The 26,060-nt window shown below is 31.0% G+C and overlaps 1 protein-coding gene across 12 annotated transcripts in view; it reads right to left on the bottom strand.

Annotated features, from left to right (window-relative positions):
* LOC124543189 (basement membrane-specific heparan sulfate proteoglycan core protein) overlaps positions 1–26,060 on the bottom strand; it is a 140,948-nt gene that overhangs the window by 68,347 nt on the left and 46,541 nt on the right. For all 12 annotated transcript variants that reach the window (XM_047121276.1, XM_047121278.1, XM_047121277.1 and 9 more), the window contains exons 5-10: positions 25,629–25,791; positions 25,123–25,295; positions 23,416–23,556; positions 22,915–23,301; positions 22,602–22,688; positions 21,857–21,970 (exon numbers count right to left, since the gene is read on the bottom strand). In XM_047121276.1, coding sequence (XP_046977232.1) covers positions 21,857–21,970; positions 22,602–22,688; positions 22,915–23,301; positions 23,416–23,556; positions 25,123–25,295; positions 25,629–25,791 — 1,065 coding nt within the window. The remainder of the gene's footprint in view (positions 1–21,856; positions 21,971–22,601; positions 22,689–22,914; positions 23,302–23,415; positions 23,557–25,122; positions 25,296–25,628; positions 25,792–26,060) is intronic.

Genomic DNA, 26,060 nt, shown 5'->3' with positions numbered 1-26,060 from the left:
TAAATACTAAGAAGTTTTTTCATACATCACTAAATATACTATGTGTTTCTTTTTGGTTCACAATTTATTGACGATATGAATGTCGTATGTGAAAAATGTTTCATTTATTATATTTACTCAAGTAATAAAACTTTCATATTTTGTTCTCGTATTGTCTCGTTTACAAATAAGCTTCTCTATTGAAACAGTTAATTAAAAAACAAACAGTCATTTTGTACAGTTTCAAATATGTATTTAATTTTAACTTAGCACTTCTTGCATCTACAAAAGTGATATGAGATCGAATTAAACTATTATTTGTACATAAATAATTCAAGCTCATGAGCTGTGGCGTCCAATTATAAACTATTTTTAAATTAATCAATAGATATATAAAATTGCTTAAGTGCCTTTCCAAATAACTTTTTAAATTTTTAAAACGTTTAATTTTAAATCAGAATGAGCATTATATCTATCTTAAAACATTTCATTGCTTAACGGTGTTTAGTTAAACATTGTCCTCCCTTTCTTACATCACTTATTTGACATTTGAAAGAACGAGACAAAACGTTGTATGATTATAAAGTGTAATTTTATTTATTTGTCATATAAAAGTGACATTATTTTTATGTTTTATTATAAATTCGATTCCGATGTCATAATTTCATATTGGATGCGACCCCAATCGCAGTTCTCTTAATGTAATATGTATATTTTTAACTATCAACTATAATGAGTGCTGACAGTCTTTTAGTCCAGTTTTTGAGTGTATGCAAAAATAACTTCACTCAGATTAAATCTAAATTATATTTCGATATAGTAATAACAAACACGTTCCTTTTTTTATTGGCCACACATTTATTCCTCGTTTGGCTTTAAAAGAGAATATTAAGCAATAAATTCGAAATAAAATTCTTAAAAAAAAAAAAAAAAAATTAAGTCACATTAAATATTTAACTTCTAGAATATTGTGAATTATCGTTCGAATGATTTTAAAAAAAAATACGAAGTGTATCGTTACTGATATTCGAATTCGTAAGTGAGAGTGATTTCGCTTCCATGTCTTAGATACTTAACGGAACATCACGAAATATTGTCAACACGTTGCCATGGATACAAGAACGGGCGATACCTATCAATCACTCCTTCAACGCAGACGAAACCGCGGTAGGAATGAAGTCAAAACGCTTCACGCCAATATCGTATTTTTAAATAACTTTAGGATCTATATAATTATATATAAGGCACGTCGATTGCAGTCCCGTCGTAAAATATCCGATATTCCGCGTAAACGATAACTCTTTTGTATTTATTAATATATACATGGGTTATGTAAGCTATTAACCTGAATAATAAATAGGTTAATACACAAAAAGACGCCACCTTCATCCATTTTATTAGTTTTTTATTGGTTGTAAAATATTTGAATCGTTACATCAATTAGTTGTACACCTAATTTAGTTCTAATAAAAGAAACTTGTTTAAACAAATTTTGAAATTAAATAATCATATGATTACAATATCGGAACTGTTCATAGAGATCATTTAATTAATTATTAATTAATTTATGTAATAATAATAAGGCTAGATTATTATTTACATACGCGAAGATTCTTTTTTGTATTAGGAATTTCATGACGAATTTCTTGTTTCCTATGTTTATATTTTATCGAAACCGAAATATAACAATTATTAATTATATTTTTAAAATAAAATAAACTCAATATGATCCGATATTTTTTATTCCATTAGTTGTATACACATGGTTGGATAAAAATTAAAATATTTATCTCTTGATAAATATTAAGGAATATTGCCACTATTTGGACTTTAATATCCGCTTTGAATTATAGTTCTTATATTTAGAGAAATTTACATTAATTAAGATCTTGGTTTTCTTGGTAATTTTAAACAAAGATTAATTAATTTATTTATTTATACTAGTGATCCGCTGTGACTTCGCACGTGTGCAAATAAATTAAGAAATAGAGAAATAATACGCTTAGTTAGAAAATCATTTTTTTTTGTTTGGTTGGTTCATTTATTTATATTTTAATGTCTGTATGTTATAAATGAGAAATATGAATACTAATTTAATCGTGAAACAATCAATCAATCAAAATGCGACTTCAGCTTCTAAATTTGAAATTGGATAATTTAAAAATTGCAGGAAATGGCTTCGAAAACCACCCATAGTTTTTTACTAACTTGTAATAGATAATACTTCTCTAGATGTTTCTAGATTCTGTTTTGACGTACGTACTAAAGTTTTGTTAGCGTTAGTCATCTAAAGCAAAGGATTTTGTGCTCCGTAATTCATTGAGATTCGCCAAGTAAAGCTGATAAAGCTAGAGCCTGTTAACCTTTAAAAGTAAGATATTTAAAAGACATTAAATAGTTGACAATTTATGTGATGTTCCGTTACTTTCAAGTAAATAATAAACATTTATCCGAATTAATAACTTCGATCAAAATTTCGATCGAATATTAATCATTATTCATTCGAATTTGATCGAAGATTCGTCATGCAAGTCGAGCTGACGACCGACCAATTGTTCCATTAACAATCATTTTTTAAATGAAAAGCGTTTGTTGTACATTAACAGTGTTCCGTATGTATTGGTCGTGCTCTTCGGAACTGCTTTTTATATAAATTAATAAATTTCATTGAATAAAATGAGTCATAATTGAATATTAGTCAAAATAAATATATAAGGTATTTGAGTATTTACATCTATTATAGTTCTATTTAACACATATATATCAATAAAACGTAGAGAAATAACAATTTAATTTAGCTCTAAAAAAACAATCCAGCTATAACAGTTGATATTAATTTCTATATCCGAATTTTCACAAATCAAGTTAGATAACTGATTTTAATGAATACGTATTGTTCAAAACAACACTGTGACAGACAAACTGGCAAATGTAATTGAATAACGCCATTCAAACACGGGTCAAACATGCGATTTGGAGGCGATACTATTTCAATAACAATAGCCCCCAATGATCATTCTGTTTACTTTCGACCAGCGTTTCATCGAGACTTCGACTACGGCCTTAACGGATACATTGATGATGTTAGTGTACATAATATTTGCTTTAGAATTTCGGTATGCGTTTGCGAAATTATATCGTGAAATATTTACTCCGTGTTGAGCTGATAATTTAATCGATTGAATTGCGTACTCTTAATCTGTATTGTTCGATCATCTGATGGTAAGCGCTCACCGCCTATTGACCGCACACTTGACACCGCCAAAAATTTACAAGTACAAAACACTAGGGCAATGTCGACCGAATATCAGCTCAATATTAATCGATCCATAAGTAAATGTAATGATTTTGTCTATACTAATATTAAAATGCAGAAGTAACTCTATCTCTTATCTCATCGCGTTTTAACCGCTGAACCGATTTACATAACATCTGGTATGGAGATAGTTCGTGTCCCGGGAAAGGATATGGGATATTTTTTTTAATGTCAATGTCACGTGACATTGATAATCAAAAGTCGGACAAAACGATACAATTATGATATCAAATAAAAAACAGTATGTCCCTTTCCAAAATTTCAACACGAATTTCAGTCGAAATCTCCATAAAGCATTATTGCTTCATTGTTGTCAACCTTTAAATAAGTTAACCGAAAATCGAGGCGCGGACAGAAAACCGCTAAATATATTTGTAAATCGATAATGTATTGTGTTTTATTTCAAAATATGTGAATATGTTCATATTTTACGTTTGAAATTGAATTTGAATTCAACTGAGGTCTAGTGAGCATTGTTACAGAAATTTAGATAAATATTACTGATTTTATAATTTGCAAGCTAGCAGTTGCATTCAGTACCCATTCTTTTCTATGTCGAACTCCAGTAAAACGACGTGGCGGAGCAAGATCCAAGTCATGGTAAGAGACTCTTCTATACTATAGAAACTTGTACTATAAAAATATAAATAATCTGTCAACTGTCTTTAATCATGATTTAGACATTAGATTTAATCTAATTATTATTATGCCGCTCTGTACAACACATTGTTAATACTTTGACATTTTATTAACGATGTTGTAATCATCAACAACATTTGTTTGGTTATTTAATGGGCATCGGTGAAATTATGTGCAGATCCGTTTGATTTGGTCACAAGTCAACCCATTGTAATTAATTTTTCTACCGCCAAATATACTTCGTATGGTGTATCGTGGTTTGAAGGATGACTGAGCGAGTTTAATTACAGGAACTAAGGACATAGCTCAGTACCGGAATAATTTCCAAAGATTTGCACTGTGATATTTTACATGAAATAGTATTTTGTGTGGATTTCGCCATGTGACCGATTTCGGAAATAGAGTAAGTTGTAAACTGCGTTTGAACTAGTTTACCGTTTGTTGTGAGTAATTTTGTTACGATTGTCTACTTCGGTTAATATTCATTCGTATTTGTTTTGCTACTTCATGTTCTAAGAAACTGTTTTGTTACGAATTCGTTACATATAAATTATAATGTTCTTTGACCGTCAATTTCTTTCAGTCCAAAATGTATTCGTCAAAAGATGACATCATCACACGATAATCACCGCACACACTGAACATTCCTGAATACCCAGCCAAACAAACCATGCTCCAATTTTAAAGATTATACGTAGGTATGTACATACGACCACTGAGGTATGTTGTTTTACTGCCTTGAAAATAGAGCTTATAATGCATAACTATTGATAAAACAAGTCGTGACCCAGTGTACACGACGCTGTTTATTACAGCACAGTCTTAGCCGATGACACAAAAGAGTATGACCGTTTAATTTCATGCGGCGTAAAACCTTGTATCGGCCAAAAGGAAAATAATTCAGAGACATAATTTTAAGAATGACATTAATCTTATTTAACAGATGTGCAGCCGTGTAAATGAGCTGTATAAAAACTTTGCGAGCTGACCATTGATCATCGACATTTTCCGTTACGTCGTTTAGTGGAGCAATGCATGCCAAATATTAAACAAACACAAGTGCATACGAGGTTTAACAATGATGGCGACAATAGCAAAAACAACCGCGACTTAAAATTGCCTCAGTTTGCATAAACTGTGCCATTACTTGTTTCTTGCTGAGGACTTGATCGCCGGTATGCGCTAACACTGATAGACAGCTATAGCAAAAAGTGCGATGCTACGTCGGAACACTGTCATAAAATTTGCTAAACGGTTCTAGTACACGCTAAACGTCCGAGACGACCTAAAAATGTATAAAGCATTATTCTTATATCACGTTTTCCTGATATTAATTCTGATGATTCTGATTCAACTATTTATACATTGGATGTTTGATTATTCTCAAACTATTTATATTTTTGATTTTATTCAACTATAAATCTTTCAAATTTTCAACAATATGCACGCGTTTCACGTCAATAATCTAAATTTCAAGCGGGCGACAACGCGAAGTGCATCTACTTATATAATAATATTATTATATACTAAAACCGCCTCCGAAACGCGCTGCATCTTCTAGCATATGTAATATTGATATATAGAGATGTAGGTGTTCTTTCAGATACTACAAAATAAAACGTCTTCTCGATCATTAGTCGTGTTATGTACCTATGTATGTGTACAATGTATGTATTGACGACCACCGTGGTCGAGTGGTGTGTACACCGGTTTTCATGGGTACGCCACTCCGAGGTTCTGGGTTCGAATCCCGGCTGAGTCGATGTAGATTATCATTAGTTTTCTATGTTGTCTGGGGTCTGGGTGTTTGTGGTACCGGCTTTACTTCTGATTTTCCATAACACAATTGCTTTAGCAACTTACATTGGGATCGGAATATTGTATGTTTTTAATGAAACTGAAGATGACGTTTCTGAGGTAGAACTTCATTATTAAACAATTTACGTAACACATGTACGTCATGTTTAAAATCTAATCAAAAGTTAAGTAAGGCAGTTAAACAGAATGACATTCTGTTATCGTAGAGCTGATGTTCCGTTCGAATACGCGAGACGGAAAAAAAATACCGGAATCCTTCATTTATATATTTCTGTACTGCATTTTTTTCGTAAAATATTTTCATTTTTGTTTCGTTTCATCAGTCAATCGATTACTCTTGAAACGTGTTCGAATGCATTAATTGGTAACAAAATGAAATGACAAAACTGTGTTTTAATGTGATTATTTTTGTATAATTTTTAGCGGTTGTTCTATTTTTGTTTTCTGATTTTAATATTATTTAATAAGTAGATCTAGGTAGGTATTACCCTCATCATGTGTTAGGATATATAATTCTAGTTGTTGCTCGTGGCTTCACTTGCATTTTATGGGTTTGATTGTCATGTGTCAGGCAAAAAAAGTAGTCTGTGTCCTTCCTAGTAGCTTATATTAGCTTCATACCAAATTCTATCAAATTCGGTTCAGCGGTTTAGTAGTGAAAAAGCGACAGACAGACTGAGTTACTTTCACATATATTATATTAGTATAGATTTGGCGTCGAGATGGCCCAGTGGTTAGAACGCGTGCATCTTAACCGATGATTGCGGGTTCAAACCCAGGCAAGCACCGCTGATTCATGTGCTTAATTTGTCTTTATAATTCATCTCGTGCTCAGCGTTGAAGGAAATCATCGTGAGGAAACCTGCATGTGACAAATTTAATAGAAATTCTGCCACATGTGTATTCCAACAACCCGCGTTGAAACAGCGTGGTGGAATATGTTCCAAATTAAATAAAACATTATGATGATTCACGTTTTGTCATCATAGGAACGCAATTATAGGAACTAAACACACAAACGATTCACATAACACTGTCGGGCTTATCGCTGGGCTGACGTTTGTTTTGAAATAAAGCAAAAGGAAACAATTAAAAAAAATACTTGTTAAAAAAGAGGTTTTGTTGAAAAGATGAGCTGTTGCCATTATTTGTATACATCCGACAATAACGGCGACATCTTCGATTGAGCACATTCATAGTTCCTATGCCTATAAGAACCTTGATGACTCCCTCCAATGTACATATACATCATAATTAAAAAAAATATAATATAATATGCACACGCACACAATACATTTTTTTATGAATATGAGACAACATCACATAAGTACATTACTCTGATTCCAATGTAAGTAGCTGAAGCACTTGTGTTATGGAAATCAGAAGTAACGACGGTACCACAAACACGCAGACCCAAGACATCATAGAAAACTAATGGTAATCTACATCGACTCGGCCGGGAATCGAACCCGTGACCTCAGAGTGGCGTACCCATGAAAACCGGTGTACACACCACTCGACCATGGAGGTCGTCGATACAAAGACTTATTGCAAGCACGAGTGTCACTCACTCGTACTAATGCACACGAGGAGTGACCCACCTTTGTGTACTGGTATAAATTAAATAAAAAAAACTTTGTAAGATTACATTGCTACTTAAGAGATGCAGTTCTTGACATGTCTCATTCAGTAGGCTGCTTCGTTTAAAAGGTTTAAAGAGTTGTTTTTAATCACACTTGACTTGCCTGCGACCTATCAACTGTTACCATCGCCATCAGAGCTGATGTCATTGTACTTACGTAATTGATGTATCATACGAAATAATTACAACACAATGAATTGTCACGATAAATCAGCGCCAATAATGACCAATGAAACTTCCTCGCTGGTAATAGCCTTCGTATTGAGGTACGTTCCCAACTCCAGGTCCGAGAAATGATTGACATCAAATTGCTTGTTCTAGTTAATGTACTACTTGTAGGTGTCGTTTAATACATCGACTAAAAAAATCTTGTCATCAAAGTAAGTTTCAAGGAAGACTACATTTGCTATTAAAATCCTTTTAAATAAATGCCTAGAATTTTATAGTACACTTAAATGAATTTTATGTGACTATCGTAACGATAAACTCGATAAAATATTCCAAGATTTTATTCCAAAAATATTTTATATAATAAACCAATGATGTGATTTAAAATCTAGTTTTTATCGCAATAGGAATAAATTTATTTAAGAAGACAACTCTCAGTGGGATTCTAAAAAATCACACACACGCACACAATCGTGCAAAGTTGACAACCGATTTACATGTCAATTTTTAATTTAATTGATTAATTTCTAGAATGGTCATTGTCGCATACGAAAATTAGAGATGATTTGAAATATTTGCAATCTATTAAAAATAATTAAAGATTGAGCAAATAGTTTTATCTAATATGTCTTTGCAAATATTATTGTACCGCCAACGTTTCACATATTCTTCAGTCAATTCTATGCCTTGTAACGTTGTTTGTTTGGGAGATCGAGTCATTTTAATTACAGTAATATCTAAGATCTCTTAGTTCATGGCGCATTCATTATACGATCGATTATGTATTTAATTTTCAATAACCATTGTTTGCCGTCCACTTACTTCGCTTATCACTACAATACAAGAATATACAACAACAACAACAGCCTGTAAATTCCCACTGCTGGGCTAAAGGCCTCCTCTCCCTTTGAGGAGAAGGTTTGGAACATATTCCACCACGCTGTTCCATTGCGGTTTGGTGGAATGCACATGTGGCAGAATTTCTATGAAATTCGTCACATGCAGGTTTCCTCACGATGTTTTCCTTCACCGCTGAGCACGAGATAAAGACAAATTAAGCTCATGAAACAGCGGTGCTTGCCTGGGTTTGAACCCGCAATCATCGGTTAAGATGCACGCGTTCTAACCACTGGGCCATCTCGACTCATACAAGAATGTAACACTGTAAAAATAAGCCAGGTAGCAATTTGTTCGTCACTAATATGACACGTCCCTATCTCGTTAAGGCTAATCGAATATCAGGTGATAACAGACATCTGCATAGTGACTACACTACGATAGACAAAGGTGGTTTCCGGCGTGTCGCGAAGTGTCGCTCCGATCCTGACAGTATCACATCGCACATCTGATTTATGCCCGCGAACACACTCTCCACTAAGAAACACGAGACTAGGACTATGTAATTTTCAAAGTGTAAATAACATAGCTTACAACTAAACATCTATTCGGTTGTTTTGTTATAAGGAGGAAAAATTGATTTCAAGCACGATCAAATGACGCTAATTCTTTAATACTTCAATGCACCAATAACTGAATTGTATTCAGGTCAACTTTATTCAGGTAGGCATTTACAAGCACCTTTGAATCGTCATTTTACAATTAAGTGAAGCTACCACCGGTTCGGAAAGTAGATTCTAACGAGAAGAACCGGCAAGAAACTCAATAGTTACTCTATATTAACATTTAAAAAATACAAAGTCACAATACTGTCGGGTACTTAAACAATCTGTTCAAGACAACCGATACGAAACTACCTAGATAATAAATTTTCATAAAATATATAGGTGGATTAGTAAATGGACAAACTCATGGTAAATGGTTACCACCGCTTATGTAGCTATTTAGACATATGATATTAATGTAATAAAATCGATAAAAATACCAAGATGAATAAAAGCGGATATTAAAAACAAGACGAATCAAATTTGAAACAAACATCACGTATAGTACACTCGTAGTTATCAGTATTTCACAACAATATTCGGCCTCCAAATAGAGGTTATCTAGGTTCATATAAAATGTGGGCAGTAGGTATTGTTGACTACTAGACTAAGATAGAGCTAGTTGCTATAGATCTTGTCAACTGGCCACTGTTTCTGACAATCGTTGAATTCATATATTTAAAACTGTATTCATTATTTTGCTTTGGTATTTTTATATTATGATAAGCAAATATAATTGATTAACAGTCTTGAAATTTGAACCTCGATGGTGGATAGGAGAGGAATAACATTGAGAGACGAAAGAAAAAAGAAGTTAAGATATTCTATGACCAAAAACTCGAATTTCAGCGCAAAAAACTAGCTTGAAATGTTAGAATAAGATACATTCATATACATTCACCACAACAAGTATAAAATTTATAGACACATAAAATTGGCGTATTAGTGAGATATGAGGTGATTTCTTAAAGAATCACACTGTTGCGCTTTTTTGTTTAGACTACTGACATGATGAGATTTCATCTCAACGAAGTTGGAACGAAATAGATTATATTTAAATTTGCTTATTTCTTAAATAATTTAGAAGAATAGATTATTGTAGAAGTAAGTACTTAACGTAATTAATTTATGTATATAAAGCACTTTAGACTGGCAATCTATTGCACGCTAGGCCGAAACATACTACACTTATAGGTACTTAATCAGAAGAATATTGTCAATTTAATATAACCCATTATGGATGAGAGAGACATCGGTAGGAGGTGGATCGAATGAAGGCAAGCACGCGATCGCTACTGTATTCAATTTCATAGAAAAACTTATTTTAAGTCAGCGAGTTCACTTATACACGACGAAACGTGAATTGATCGTTGATCACGAAATATTTGACAAATTGTATGTAGGGAAATATTTGATGGCGGGTAATGACGTTTTCGTTTTTTAACAAATTAACTTGTTAAAACAAACTTAATGGTATGTTTAATGGATGCGCATAAACTGTTACAAATTACTTACTTACTTTTCAAACAGTTACATAGTTATGAATTCAATCATTTGAATTTGGAACGACGTAGTTGTCGTCGTCATAGCAGGATTTTGCTGTTTTTCTATGTACGAACTACCCGCAAACCAAATATTTTAGCGCCTAAAACAGTACGGTCGTGTTTGTACATGTTTAAAGGTTGAGTGACCAAATCCAAGTATTGACGCATTGGAGACGTATATTACAAAATAAAAACTATTATTAATTCAATTCATGAGAAAATTAGCACAGACAAGTAATACGATGAAAATAAACCTATATAAGTATATATTTAAAACATCGCAACAAACAGTAATAAACTGATACAGTAATTGACAAAGCATTTCATGCAATTCATAAAATCTGATTCGTAATCTAGAACAAGGACTGCAATATTTAGGACCGACGATTTTATCTTTTCCTGCAATTTCTATGCTAGCTCTATCATATTCGTAACGGTATTGTAAAGGCACAATTTACTGATGTGTCCCGTGGTTTGGGTGCTTGTGGCTTGTATGTTTCCAAACTTTCCGCAACGGGATGAGAATAAAGATTTTTAGTTTAAGTATCAAGATTAAGATGCTGGCAATAAAATGCTGACATATTAGAAAAAAAACTCAACTAGTAACAAGGGCTTATAGTAAGACTTGAATAGCAAGTATTGAATTGTATGATTATTTTTATTTCTATAAATATTTATATAAAAATTTTGTTCCATTGAACCAACTTGCTAATTTTCCAACATTCAAATCCGTTTAGAGTACGGTTAGTAAAAGAAAGTATAGTGATGAGGTAATTATGAAGATTATCTAGATTGATTTTTTTTGGCACCAACTCATCATGTTAGACTACGAAGCCTTAGGTCGAAACGGACTATTTCACTAGTCTGTATTAAAAGCAAAACATACAGCATTGACGCTATTGTCAACACTTGCTTATATAATGTTTAGTTACGAATTATTTTCAAATACAAAAGGACACATGCAATTATAATGGATACGGGATATCGATTTCTGAAAACACGCGAATCATCATAGTGATGTGATGTGTTGTGAATTTTTTATCGATAACTTTTATGAAACTCTACAAGAATTTTTTTAGTTAATTATAACAGCGAAAATTTTAGTTTATGTGATCCTTCTATACATGCCGAAGATAGCTTAATTGTTCAAATAAGGTGATTTGTTTCAAACGTTCTTTAAATAAAAATAATTTCTAAAATAATTCATTGGTTAAATAAAATTTTCGAATTGACATTTCTTAGAAGACCGCTTATTGGTCAGCGCCACTTAGTAAAATGTAGGTTGTTATTTATATGCTTAATTTAACCAGTTGCCTGCAACATAGAAATACCAATTATACCTACAATTGTATTTCACTTACCCCGGATTCAAACTATCGAAGTTATCAGATCTTAAAATGTATGTCATAATACAGTACGTATTATAAATATATTATGATCAAATTAAACACAGATTTTCATAAAATTCCATCATAAGAGATACGATCCAAGGTAACTGTTGTTAACATACTTAATACATTATTACCTACATTATATGTTTTAAAAGCTACTAAGCTAAGCTGTCCGCTTTACACGGCCCTATAGAAAATATATACCTATCATACAAGCGTTTTATTTTGCAGGGGTTATATGTTAAGAACGTTTCTCTTAAATTACTGTTTCTATTGTCGAAAACCGCATTAAAATCTGTTACGTAGTACAAAGATGGAAGCGTAAAAAAGGGGAGCGTTTGTTCCATAAAATGTAGAGTTTAAAAATAACGAAAACATGTGGAACTATTATGTAATTGTGATTTTAAATATCAGTTATAAAAGGTCATTGGTATCTTAGAGGTCAGTATAATCTATTCGTAAGGAATTTCATTTATTTTTTTAATTTCGTTCCTCGTTATCATTTTAGCCTAATTATATAAACATACTTACTTCTACTAGTTATAGTACTTAGTGGATATTTGTTTATAATATATAGATATTTGTATCTAGATAATATCGTTTGAATATGAATTTTATACTAGTGTTTTTATCCGTTGACGATAAAGTTTATAATTTAAATACTATGTATAACTTATATTAATAATAAATTAAATATTACATTATATTTTTAAATTATACATGTATATAATAACAATATGGTATCACATAGACTAGTTTTATCAGAATATAATAGAAGAACCGGCAAGAAACTCAGTAGTTAGAAAAGTACATATTATTTTATATATCCTACCTAGAAATCTTTAAATACTAAATGTTTTTTCCTTGCTTCAAGTTCATCATCAATCTTGTGCATCAAGTTGAAGTTTATGACATAAGCTTTATATTTTGTAATAGGTCATATTAAAAATAACTGCGGAATATTATCATAGAAACGAATAAAGTGCCCCAATGTATTAAATTTAAAAAGAATGATTTATCGATATATATTGAAATGTCTAATACGTTACATCACTACGTTCACGTTAATAGTTTGTACTGAATAAAATTGTATATTTCGAAAATAAATATCGAAATATATGAGTTATTAAAATGAAAACATTTAGTTATCAAGTTTTGCAATATTTATGAATGCTGATAAAATTTTATATCGAAGACGTCTAAAACGAAGTTAGTGATTTCCTTTAATAAATATATATAAAAATGCAATTATATGCAATAATCAAAGAAATGAAGAATAAAATCTTTATTTTTCTTTCATTATCGCACTTTCTCGGCTTCCAAACTTGACGCCATCTCGACTCGACCTCTCTACCCTTCCCTACCCTGGAAATCTCATATTATCAAAAGAATGCTTATTTACTTTAGTCGTGCTATAAAATTCTAAAACGAACGTTAAAGTGGCACTACTTTTTACTTTTTCACACATACAGAGTCTTTGAATCGTATTTAATTAATACAAGCAAAACTATCTTTACAATACATAATATTAATGTATTTAAGGCTGTTTTTGTACTAGAAAAATTGACTATTTACATATAGAGGTACCGAAGCTAAGAAAACGATGAAAAAAATATTGGCCAACAGCTGGCTACTAATTACACACATACTGATTAAGTTTGACTGTCAAACAAAGCTGACACGCACACCAATACAATAAAATTGGCTCATTTGTTCAGTACGATATTCTATATTTATGTTTCCCTAATAAGCGAAATATAATCTCAACTTCTTGGTATTAATTAAATAAACCGTGACCGCCACATTTTTTCAACTAGGCTCATATTAACAATTTATTATTAATGGTTAATATCATAGCAGAACATTTATTATCTTTACATAGTATAAAACGAAGTCGCTTTTTCTGTCCTTATGTCCCTTTGTACGCTCAAATCTGTATAGTGTGATTCCAGGGGAAGGTTTGTGTATACAATGAATTAATGAACAATATAGTAAAGAAACACTGATAATTTTAGAAGTTTGCAATGTGATGTCGTTAATAAACAAATTCTGTAGTATATTTAGTATCAGTGTTGCACCCGCGCAAAGCCGGGGCGGGTCGCCAGTTAATAATAAATGTTTGTTTTTATAAACAAGTTTTTATAATCTACTAACAAGCGAGCATTTAATGTAAGATTCATGTGGCATTGTCATATGCCTTAAAAGGTTTTACTACATATTCATAGACTGCCTCTCCAATAGGCTGGATACAAAAGCCGACATGAATTTTATACCTAGGTACTTATGAAATGTGTCATACTTACCATGTATGAGATCTTTATGTATGTGTTAGCTTCTATGATGTTGCGTTTGTGTGTGTAATATATCATTGTAAAGGTAAATAATTTTGTTGGAAAGAATTAATAAAATATGGTTAATATTTGCTAGAATTTCTTTTTTGTTAAAGTTATTTGATATATATATTATAATAAGAAAAAAATATTCATCAAACTCTTTCCATGTATTAATGGTTTTTTAATTTATTATGTGTTCCCGTATTGTCGTTCAATGACTGTTATTATAATATTTAACAGTGACTAGCACATTTTTAATCTGTGTTAGATTGTCATATAAATATTTTTTATAGATTTTTATTATATCTGTGATTTATTCAATAATAAAAAAAATAGTTCCGTTGACCTAGTAAGCTACGAATCCTAATCTCAGTAAGTAATACTTGAAATAATGTAACTAATTATATGATTACATATCATGTACTCAGAGACCACTTATATGGATTTAGTTTATCTGATGTCCTCCTGACCGATTTCGGAGACAGTTGGCATTCTCGACGAGGAATAGCCATTGAGCATGAGGGGATAAATCAAGACAAACCTGACAAGTTTCAACGATTGAAGGGGTGAAAATATTCGAATTATTATCATATATTAAATGTTTACTATTTTATAAAGGCAGTATTGTATGATCTCCGACTTTCATTTATCCAATATTGATTTTATGTGTTTATCAATAGGAAAGAACAACAAGGAAAATCGGTATCATGGCAGATGATTTTAAGTCTTTGACTATTTGTATGGGTTACTTAAAAACAAAAAAAATTGTGACATTTTACAATTTACACATGTATGTTGATGAGGTACACTCGATCAATTGTAGACTCAAATAATGCCACAGCCGCAAATAGCTAAGCGGCTTAAGTGTATAAAACAATTAATAATAGTTATTCTTGTAAAACATTCAATTAATTTCAATTAAAACCAACTCGGAATTTGACACTTGTACAATATGAGCGTACGATGGTAATTGATCAAGACGGACATATCATTGGGATTTTTTAAACGTAAGACCATGGACTATGTTTACATATACATATACGAAAGATTATGGGACACAATTTTGGTACATTGGCGCCATTATTTCGAATAATTAAAACAAAATATGAAAGGTAAATTAAAGTATAAATAAGTACCACACTGGGTCAACCTCGTTTTAAGAAGGCTTAGGGCTTATTCCTCAGCGCCAGATTTACCTAAGGTACTTGCAGTTTTCTTCACGATTTTACCTTTACCTTAAAAAAGTAATGATGAAAATTAATCGGTGGTTGCTCGGGTTTAAACTCGAATCGAGTTTATTACATCATTCTAATTGAGTGACTGAGTAGTCACCATCTCTTTTAAATAATTAATCATTATTAATAATAATATTTAATTAAATAATAATACAAACTTACTTTTGTAACCATGACACTGTTCAATCGCTCAATCATGAACAAAATTAAAGTTAAGGATGTATTAAAACACTAAAATATGTTTGTTATCATTTCGCATAGAAGTAGGAATCTACTATCTGTAATTACCATACCGAGTCTGTTGTCCTATAAGTTATTACCAATAATATCAACAAGGTCGTATATACAAAGGCATCTTTTAATTCGACGTGCAAAGAGTTTCTATATCACGTAAAACACATTTAAGAGTATGTGTATACTATGTAACGTGCAAAGACATTATGTTATTTTAATTATAGCAAAAGCATTTTTACAACCACCGCTCCTTAGCACGACTACTTATGTAGCTATTTGCACATTGGCACATACTACATAATTAAATAACAATAAAGGAACTAGCATAATGTACTTCTTTTACTAGTTACAATAAAGTTCTTATTATAATTTGGTTAAAGTAATAGCCAGTAGAGCCCAACGCTGGGCAAGACCTTCTCCCTTATCTGAGTTACGCATATGATGTTTACCGGGATTCAAGCCACAATCTTTGGTATGAATTAACTTGTTTTAGCCACTGGACTATTGCCAAAAATAAATTATTATATTATTATCGTACTCATTCGGTTCAAAAAAACTTTTATTCACAATGTAACACCCTGTTAACAGTATGATTCTCTTCGACCAAATTAATTTAACGATTTCGGGATAGTACAAACTCCAGTCCGGTATAGATATTTATTTTTAAATTTTTAAACTTGATATTTTATAATACTGAATGAAAACTTTTTTGTATAGTAGCACGTATATGTTCTTGTAAGTACCGTCATAATTGCATTATTTTATACTTTAAAGTCCATTTTCGATTAACAAACATGACACTTACGTCTATTTATAAATAATGTAAGCATTTATAATTATTTATTCATTCAAATAAAGTCATATCCTCTCATAATTAGTCAACACTAACAGTGACCTCATACAACACATAAAATGTTATATATAAGTTAGATATGTAAATGAACATAGCATGCAACTTGAGATTTATATAATATTAAAATTCTTCTACAGTCTGAATGTTCACGTTCTCAGAATGGAGCGGGCTCAGATTTCTTGGCTTCGTAGGTCCAAATACATATGGTTCTCAATAAAAAATAAGGAAACGTTTGTAATATCTGACTAAAAAACTTCAATATGTAAAAGATTAGATCCGAAAGAAAATCTTTCTACTTTATTATTACATGAGCTAGTATAATTATATGTTGTAATTGATAAATAATAATAATGACATAATATAAAACAAAGTCGCTTACCGCTGCCTGCCCCTATATGCTTAGATCTTTAAAATTACGCAACGGATTTTGATGCAGTTTTTTTTTTCATAGATAGAGTGATTTTTCTAAGAGTGTTTTATTATATAATACATGGAAAATATAGTAAAGAAAAACTAATAATTTCGGAAGTTACTAATGTGATGTCGCAAATAAACAAATTAAGTAGTATATTTAGTATCAGCATTGCACCCGTGCGAAGCGAAAAATATGGTACGTTTATCAATGTATAGAGCTGAGATGGCCCAGTGGTTAGCACGCGTGCATATTAACCGATGATTGCGGGTTCAAACCCAGGCAAGCACCACTATAAATATGCGCTTAATTTGTGTTTACTTATAATTCATCTCGTGCTCGGCTCGGAAACCTGCATGTGTCTAATTTCATCGAAATTCTGCCACATGTGCGTTCCACCAACCCGCATTGGAACAGCGTGGTGGAATATGTTCCAAACCCTCTCCTTAATGTAAGAGGAGGCCTTATCCCAGCAGTGGGATACAGGCTGTTACTTTACTTTACTTTTTACTTCATCGATGTTACAAATCAAATATTTAAAAAATAAATCTTGATAGATGTCTGCACTTCCCGCGTTGCAAGTACCGAATTATGATATTATGACCGTATTGCGAAACTCATCATCATAAACTCGACGCTGTTTCAGTAATAACGAGTGTAAACGGTTTAACAGTGTCCTCTGTGTATTGCTCGGAGTACAAACTAAATTGATAAATTAAAACGAATTTGATCTGATTAAATGCGGTTACGGAGGGTTTCGAAAAAATTAAAGAATAACATTACTAAGAAACGTGTGTGTATATATTTATATAGGATATGTTATTATTATTTCCGGTTCCTAGTGTACTGTACACTAGAAACAATGCTTAAGTACTTATAAAAATGTATAGGCGTTTACTCTCCAATAAATTTAACATTCGTGTCCTTCAACCGCTTTTATTTTAAGTATTATTTCGTCTTTAGGTGAATGCCTAAAACTTATTTAACTCAATGTAAAACATAAATGAATAATATTATTTATTCAATATATTTAATAATAGAATGTTTAATTTATTTTATTAAATTGTTAAATATATATAATGTAAAATTTACTTGGTTAGATATAAAAGACATTTTTATTTTTCTTTATTTTATCATTATTTCTTATATTTTATTTATTTTATTTTTCGGCTATTAGTTATTGTGTAACTTTATATTTCAATGTGAATAAAAAATCTTATGATAGATAGTTTTAGAAAGGAAAGCAAATAATAACAAAGTTAGTATTTTGCATTCTAATTTCAAAAAGTATTTATTTATTTATTATAATTATTTTGAGATGTACATGACGTATCTTTTATAACGCTTTTTCGATAAACATTGTCGAAGAGAGAGATTCATGTAACTCAATTTAATAACATATGAAGCTAACTCATTGGGTATGAAGCGTCATAAGTTATTATATGGAATCTCATCGATACACTATTTTGTCAAGCGTTATCTTAAATCACATATATATGCTGTACATATTAACTATTCAGGAAGTGGCGTATATTTAAAAAAAAATATAAGTAATGGGCCTAATTAAACCATTCCTTAGACAATTTTACTAAGCTATTTAAGAAGAATAATATAAGAATAGCGAAAGATATTACCCTACAGTCTCATATTACAAGAGTATTGAATTTTTCATTAATTGTTCGATGCACAAAGATATAGCAAAGAGTTTTACTTCAAATGAATGCCATAAGAAGTTTTGCGTTCAAACAGTTTACGTGCACTTATCTGATACGACTATATTGTTGGAACGGTCCCGTTGTTAGAATAAGGAATAATTCATGAAAAGCCGAAAGTATTGAGGAGATACGTAAAACGCCAACTTCTTAACATGCAATAAAAGTCTTACAAAACTTTGCCAAGATACTTATTTTTCGGACTATTTTTATGCAATTAATGGTGAGTGGGAATAGGTCAATTTATAATGGTCATCACCGGGTTAAGACATTGGCGTAAAATATCATACATTGCTCACATTGCCAATTTGCCACGAACCTTGGGAACTAAGATGTCAAGTCCCTCGTGCAGTTACACTGGTACACCCAAACCGGAAGACAACATTACTAAATAAATGGAAATACATAATCAAGATTGACTCAAGATTGAGTAATTGCAAAGAGCCGATTATGATAATAGTTTACGTAATTATTGTTTATGCAATTGTATATTTGTGTGTGTCTTGTATTTATAAAGCATTATATCAATTTAAAACCTATTTCATATTTCAATCCATGAGTAATTATGTATGGAACTTTACAATAAGATATCACCTCTTCCAAATATACTAAATTTACTAGATTCTAAATTACACGTACCAATAATACTTGCAAATTCAAATTGATAAGATGGTTAGACGTGTGTTAAATTGACTTTTAGATTTAAACGTTCTTTAAGCAAGAAAGCTGATCGAATATTCAAATCATCTCAGTAATCAGTATACTCACAAAAGTACTTCTGAATCTACCAGGATTCTACAAAGACTGAAAATTACTGAAATAATTTCCAAAAAGTAAAAATAAATGATGGCCCATCAAAAATTTTGAGGATAATATTTCAATCGTGTGTCGTTATTGTAAGCCAGGCTATCAAAAGTCGTTATTTCACATCACATAGATTCTATATAATATCCTTATATGCGAGAATGCACAAACAATTGTTTTTTTTTTAATATTATTTTCGTATTTAAATAAATACATATTGTACCCTAAATGACCAATATAGTTTCAAGTGTGTTCTATTTATGTATCGTTAACCGTTTTTTGTTATACGGTTCTCATTACGTTAAGCAGCACATTGATGATTTCAATTGCTTGTATAATTTATTATAATTACCACACTTGAATATATTTCTCGGCGAACACTCGACATTCTAAACTTTGAGAACAAAATAAGCTCAAATATCAATAGGGTGTGTATATTTTATTATTATTTTCATTTCATAATTAAAAATATTTTTTTGTTAGATATAAAATTTATTAAATCAACAAACAGTATATTTATCAATTCGATATTTTCCATGGCAATTCTAATTTATTATAAAAAAAAAATAGTTTATAATAAATAGATATAAATCGGAAACAGTAATTATTAATTACATTATTAAGCACATTAAAGTAAGACAGCCATTTTTAATTCATTGGTATTAGAACATTACTTTTTAAAAAAAAAAGATAATATTTGTTGAGTCAAATTAAATTTTTTATTTGAATTGCATATAAATTATTAAAATATTTATATTTCTTTGAAGTATGGTATCCCCATATGAAGTACATGTTCTAAGAGGTAGGTCATTTCCTTGTTTCTCAATAGACGATAATGCCGATGTAATGTAAAACGATTCAGATCAAAATGATGGACAGTCCTGTATTGCTCGAATCGTTCGAATAATGTGCCGGTTTAAATCATTCGAATATTCTTAATCGATGAACGGTTTCAATTACAAAACGTTTGATAAACTCCATGCTTGTTATTCAATTAAGATATTCGATTTAATTATTGTTAAAATTTTATTCAATTGCTACAAAAACGTGTACAATTTAGCTACTTACAGAAATTCATTCATAAAATTTTCCTCTAAATGCTGATAATAATAAAACGCTGTGATTAATGTATGAAACGATTAATAGGTAGCAAAATTGTCTTTGAAGAATCTGTTACATTTAAGAGTTCACCTGAAAGGTACCTAAGAATAGGGTACATGAATAAATCTGTATTGATGAGTTCAATACGTACGTAGTGCAATCAGTAGTTAAAGATTGACAATAGCTTTATTGTAATATCACGACAAATTCGAAGAAAAGTCAAGCAAACCCTAATTTTACTCGACGATATTCTATTAAAATGTATTTTGTTTTATTTCTTAGTCTATGAACTAGACCAGATACTGAAAATATTTTTATTCAATATCAAATATATGCAAGGTCTATTATTAGTTGGATATGTATCTTAGATAATAAAAAAAATAAAACACATACAAAGGTTTTATAAGCAGCGATCTGAGAGATTATCTTATATTCTGCCTAGCTGTTCCTATAGCTAGCTTATAATGCTGCGGACTCGTTGAACAGAAGAAGGAGCGCTAGCTGACAGAAGCCCTTAGCCCTAATCTTAGGTTAAGAATTTAAAAACTACCCAGAAATGTCAGTGGTTCGAAGTGGAAGTGGGTAGTCTTTTAATACATTAAAACTCGGGATTAATAACAGTTCTCGTAATGTCTTAAGCATGTTTTTTCATTATTCTTTTTCTTTCGACTTTGCATGCTTTCCTCTGAGTATCTACTGAGACTTCCTTAACAAAGCCCAATTAATATTTCTAAATCTAAGAACTCAGATCTTTCTTTAACAATACGATTTTAAACCTTATCGTTCCTTATAATTACCTATCTCACTTTCTTTTATACGTTGAGAATTATTATAAGAGTGACAAACGAATCCACCTAAAGAAACTAAATCATCAGACATGAGTGTGATACTTTGCTGAAAAAATGGTAAAAAAATATCTAAAATACTTATAAAGTTAAACAGATTCACTCTTTAAAGCAGCTTCTTGTTTGAGAATTAGTTCATTCTTACTGACTATACTGGTCGTCTTCGCTTTTGGACTCCACTTCCACTTACCATCGGGTGGTGTGGAGTCATATGCCTAACCAGAACGTATGAAAAAAATAATACAATCTTGTCTACTGAGACTGAGGTCTATAAAACATGTGGTCGTAGATTTAAGTTGCATGCAAATCCAACTTTTAAAGATCCTCAGCACCATAACATAATGCCATGGGAGAATGAACGCTATTGAGATGTATATAAAGCACTTACCGCTGTAACAGCCTTCTTCGTCGGTACCGTCATCGCAGTCAGGAGTTCCATCACACCGCGCATCGGCTCTGATGCACCGCGTCTCGTCGCAACGAATCTCACCAGCTGGACAGACTGTGGAAAAATAAACTGTCATCAGTCATTTGTTATGTACATTCTATTCTTTGTAAGATTCATAAGATTTTTTCTTAATTTATATGGATCAACAGTATTTTACAACATTTTGTTATCAAATTTTACTTCATTATAAAACACTGTCGTATAAAAAATCTATGTACACAATGCAATGTGGCGTATAAAAAGTGTTTCTATATTTCACATATTGTTTATGAATACATATTATTAAATAAGTTTATACTCACTTGGTAGGTACAGTTATATTTAAATGTCCATAACCTGAAGTGGCTTTTACGTAGACTCAGTGTAGACTGATAAAAATAAATATTTACCATGTCTTATATAGTCAAACCATCACCAACTTGATAACTAAGAAGTTATGTCCCTTTCTCCTTTACATACTCACCGTTTAGCAACAAGTATTGCTCTTTAACCTGGTTAAGCCCAGACAACGCCCTAACCACCAAAAGTATCCCATTTTAAAAATGTATTATTTATTCTTGTTTAAACTTTAATTATACCTAGTGATCTGGTGTTGTAACATTTTGTTTATTTGATTTTTTTTTGCTTTTTAATTTATTTATTGACTTTCATTTCGTAATGATAATAATAATTATTATATGCTCACTATTTTCTTGTTTCTCCTCGATACTCGGATTGTCTGTTGCTGTTTCCGGAGATTCGCCAATTGAATTGAAAGATTCATCTGGTGGTCCTTGAGTAATAAAAAAAACGAAAAAAAAAACAATAAGAAAAATAAAGAAAAAACATAGAAAACAAAATCATGAAGGGTTCGGGATAACCAATTATCAATTTTAAAGACAAACTTCTTGGTACATTACAATTTGAAACTCCTGTGTATTCTATCCGAGGTTTCTTGGTATTACGAGACCATGGGGTGGGTGTAAAAATACTCATTTTATGAGGCGTCTTATACTTACTGTAGGTCTTGTCATCGTAGTCACAGTTTATTTCGTCCATTCCATTCGGACAGTCTTTAACACCGTTACATATCATATCTTCGCATATTTCCACGTCCGAACCTTCACAGTAAACCTTCTTGTCACACGCTTTACCTCTTGGAGTTAAGGTATCGGGTGTGGGCTGAGAAGTAGATGTTGGACTGTATGGCACTATTAAGTCATCTTCGTTGTCCTCATTTAATTTGGTCTGACTGTCAATATTCTGGTCATCATTATCCTGATCATCAATATCCTGATCATCAGCATCCTGGTTATCAGTATTAGGATCATCGATAGTCTGATCATCACCAGTTTGATCATCGGTGTTCACATCATTTGTTATCAGATCGTCATTATCAGGTTTGTCTACAAAAATATAATTTGAAATAAGATAAAAAAATAAAAAAAAGAAGTGTTAAAGTAAAAAAACATAAAAAAATAAATGAAACCGTGTAAAATAAATAAAGAAAATGAACTAACTAAAGACTGGACAGTCAGTTTCATCTGAACCATCAGAACAGTCGTCAGTGCCATCGCACCGCACTGAGGAAGGCAGACACCGGCCGTCATCGAAACATTTGATCTCGTCAACGGAACACGCTTCCAGGGGAGCATTGTATCCTAAAGGCAAAATTAAAGTAAAAATACATGCATAAATAAAAAGGAATAAGTAAAAACAAAAAATGAAAAAAAAATCAATTAAATTAAATCATCCGAATCTTTTCCAAATTAGTTTCAGTTGGATATTATATTTAGAGCCATCATTGCGTTTATTTGGTATTTATTCAAATCCTTTTGTTTTTTATTGTTTTAGCATGTATGGTAAAAAGATTAATACTATACAAAATTATTTGTTAATTAATTGTATTGATACAAAGCTTTAGATTTATGGAGCGATTTGTTTGTTTATTGTACATGAACAATTAATTTAACTATTTTACATATAACACGCTTTTTTACCTTACATTTTGTGTTGGGACTAATATCAGCAAATCGACACCAACAACTTATACTACGCTACCTAACTCGAATTTTGGTGAAAATCATTTTTTTATGTCAAGTAGCTTAAAATGTATTAAAAATTTCATATGTAAAAAAAATGTAAAAATCGTGATGAAATATACAATATTAACGAAGTTACAAATTTCATACAACGCTAACTAAAGACAATTTTTGAAATCAATCGATTTAAATTGCGCTAACTATTATAAGTGGAGTGTGCGCACACTCTCGAGTTAGCGTAGTACAAATTTTTGGTGGCGAAATGCGTTATTTTTTTTAAATATGTGTTGAATTATTTCTAAAGAAAGCTATTACCGTCTTCTCTACATTGGCACAGAAGTATAAACAATTTATTATTCTATGAATGTGTTTCAAGCTATGGAAACAAATTACTACTCATCGAATCAATATTGAGTTATTGATGATTTAGATCTAATCAGAAGCGCCTGCTGACAAGTGATAATAGTCGGCAGTCATAAATATTACATGATTTTGTTGAATCTTGATTTTTTCTCGAATCATGAAATTTTGTATCATTTATATAGTTATTTGCTGATTTATTAGCAACCACCGCTTAATTTAAGGTTTACTAATTTGTATGTATTTTTAAAGTAGACGTTTAATAGAAATGTTATACTAAAATCGATACATGTTATATGCTTAAAAATGTCTATACGTCTATCAGGAAAAATCTTAATCAGGGACTCAATATTTTTTTTGGGAGTAAATATATTCAATTTTGCAGCAGCACATCAAAAATCTTTCAAACTGCATCTGTTTCTGAATTTAAAAGATACTAGCATGAAACTATGGGCGCGGTTATTGCTGATACGTAAATTATTATAAATAATAAAAAAATTGACATTCTCAGGCCTGGGTGTTTTCTTTGTCTAAGAAGTGCTTTTCGATTGAATAAATTAATTTAATGTCATATTTTTATTTTAAATAAGTGCTATTTTTTAAACTATTATTTAGACTATTATATTTTACCAATGACATAACAAATGTGCAACCATTTTTGTTTCATTTTTGAACTAAACGTTATAATTTTTCTGTAACAATTTTATTTAATATAATTTTTGGGTATCTTTAGTATTCTTATTTCATATTATAATTTATAAGTTTAGAATTTTGATATATTTCTTTTGAAACTGGCAATAACATCGATTATATTTAATTTCAAACCTGGATCGATAACAGTAGAACTGAAGTCTACGTCACTGACGGCAGCATTCCCTAGCGTCCTCTTGTTTCGGATGTAGTCTCGAAGAATTTGAGAAATCCTGTCGGTATCTTCGTTCCCCGTTGTGACGATGTCGAGAGTTACCTTGCAAGAAAACTCATCGGTGGGTCGAGACCTGAAAAATACAGTACAATTTCGTTATTATTTATTAATTTATACTTAAAAAACCTGATGCTGTGATATTATAATAGCATATTGCGTTGAAACTATCAGTAGTAGGTAACTAATTTCTATTATATTTGTATGTATGATGATATAAAATTGTTATAGTATCCTAAAGTATTATTAATCATATGAGATAACATAATACAAGCAACAAAATAATTTAATAATTGATTACTGAGTAAGATCCAGTCAAAAGAATGGACAATATGACGACGATTTCTTCAATTACTGAGAATGTGTAAGTCAGTGATATTATATTATTTTATTTAGGATTTTTACTCACTGTATCCGCACGAGACTAGCTCTGTGGGTTCCCGGCAGATCTCTGAACACCGCATTGACGGCCTCCGCCAGCGATTTGGAGAAGTTCTGGAACTCTGACGAGTCTCTGTTGGAGTATTCTAGCTGATAGGGCTCCATCACAACGAACGTCACTCGAAGTGTTTCTGGAATTAGTTAGAAAAATTATAATTATACACGGTCTTTCAATTATTTATATCCTTATAAAGAAGTTAGAATTAAATATATCTATTTATTTCTATTCATTGGATGGTATTCATTTGAAGTTTTCCGATTTAACTTAATTTAACAATACTATTACAAAATATGTCTAATATTACATACAACTAAAATCAGTAATCATATTTTAAATTTCGAATAATATGATTAAATTGTAATATAAATACGGGTGCAATGCTGATACTAAATAAAATAC

Source organism: Vanessa cardui, chromosome Z (genome assembly GCF_905220365.1).
Source record: "Vanessa cardui chromosome Z, ilVanCard2.1, whole genome shotgun sequence".
NCBI lineage: Eukaryota > Metazoa > Arthropoda > Insecta > Lepidoptera > Nymphalidae > Vanessa > Vanessa cardui.
This window is presented reverse-complemented; position numbering and strand designations above follow the sequence as displayed.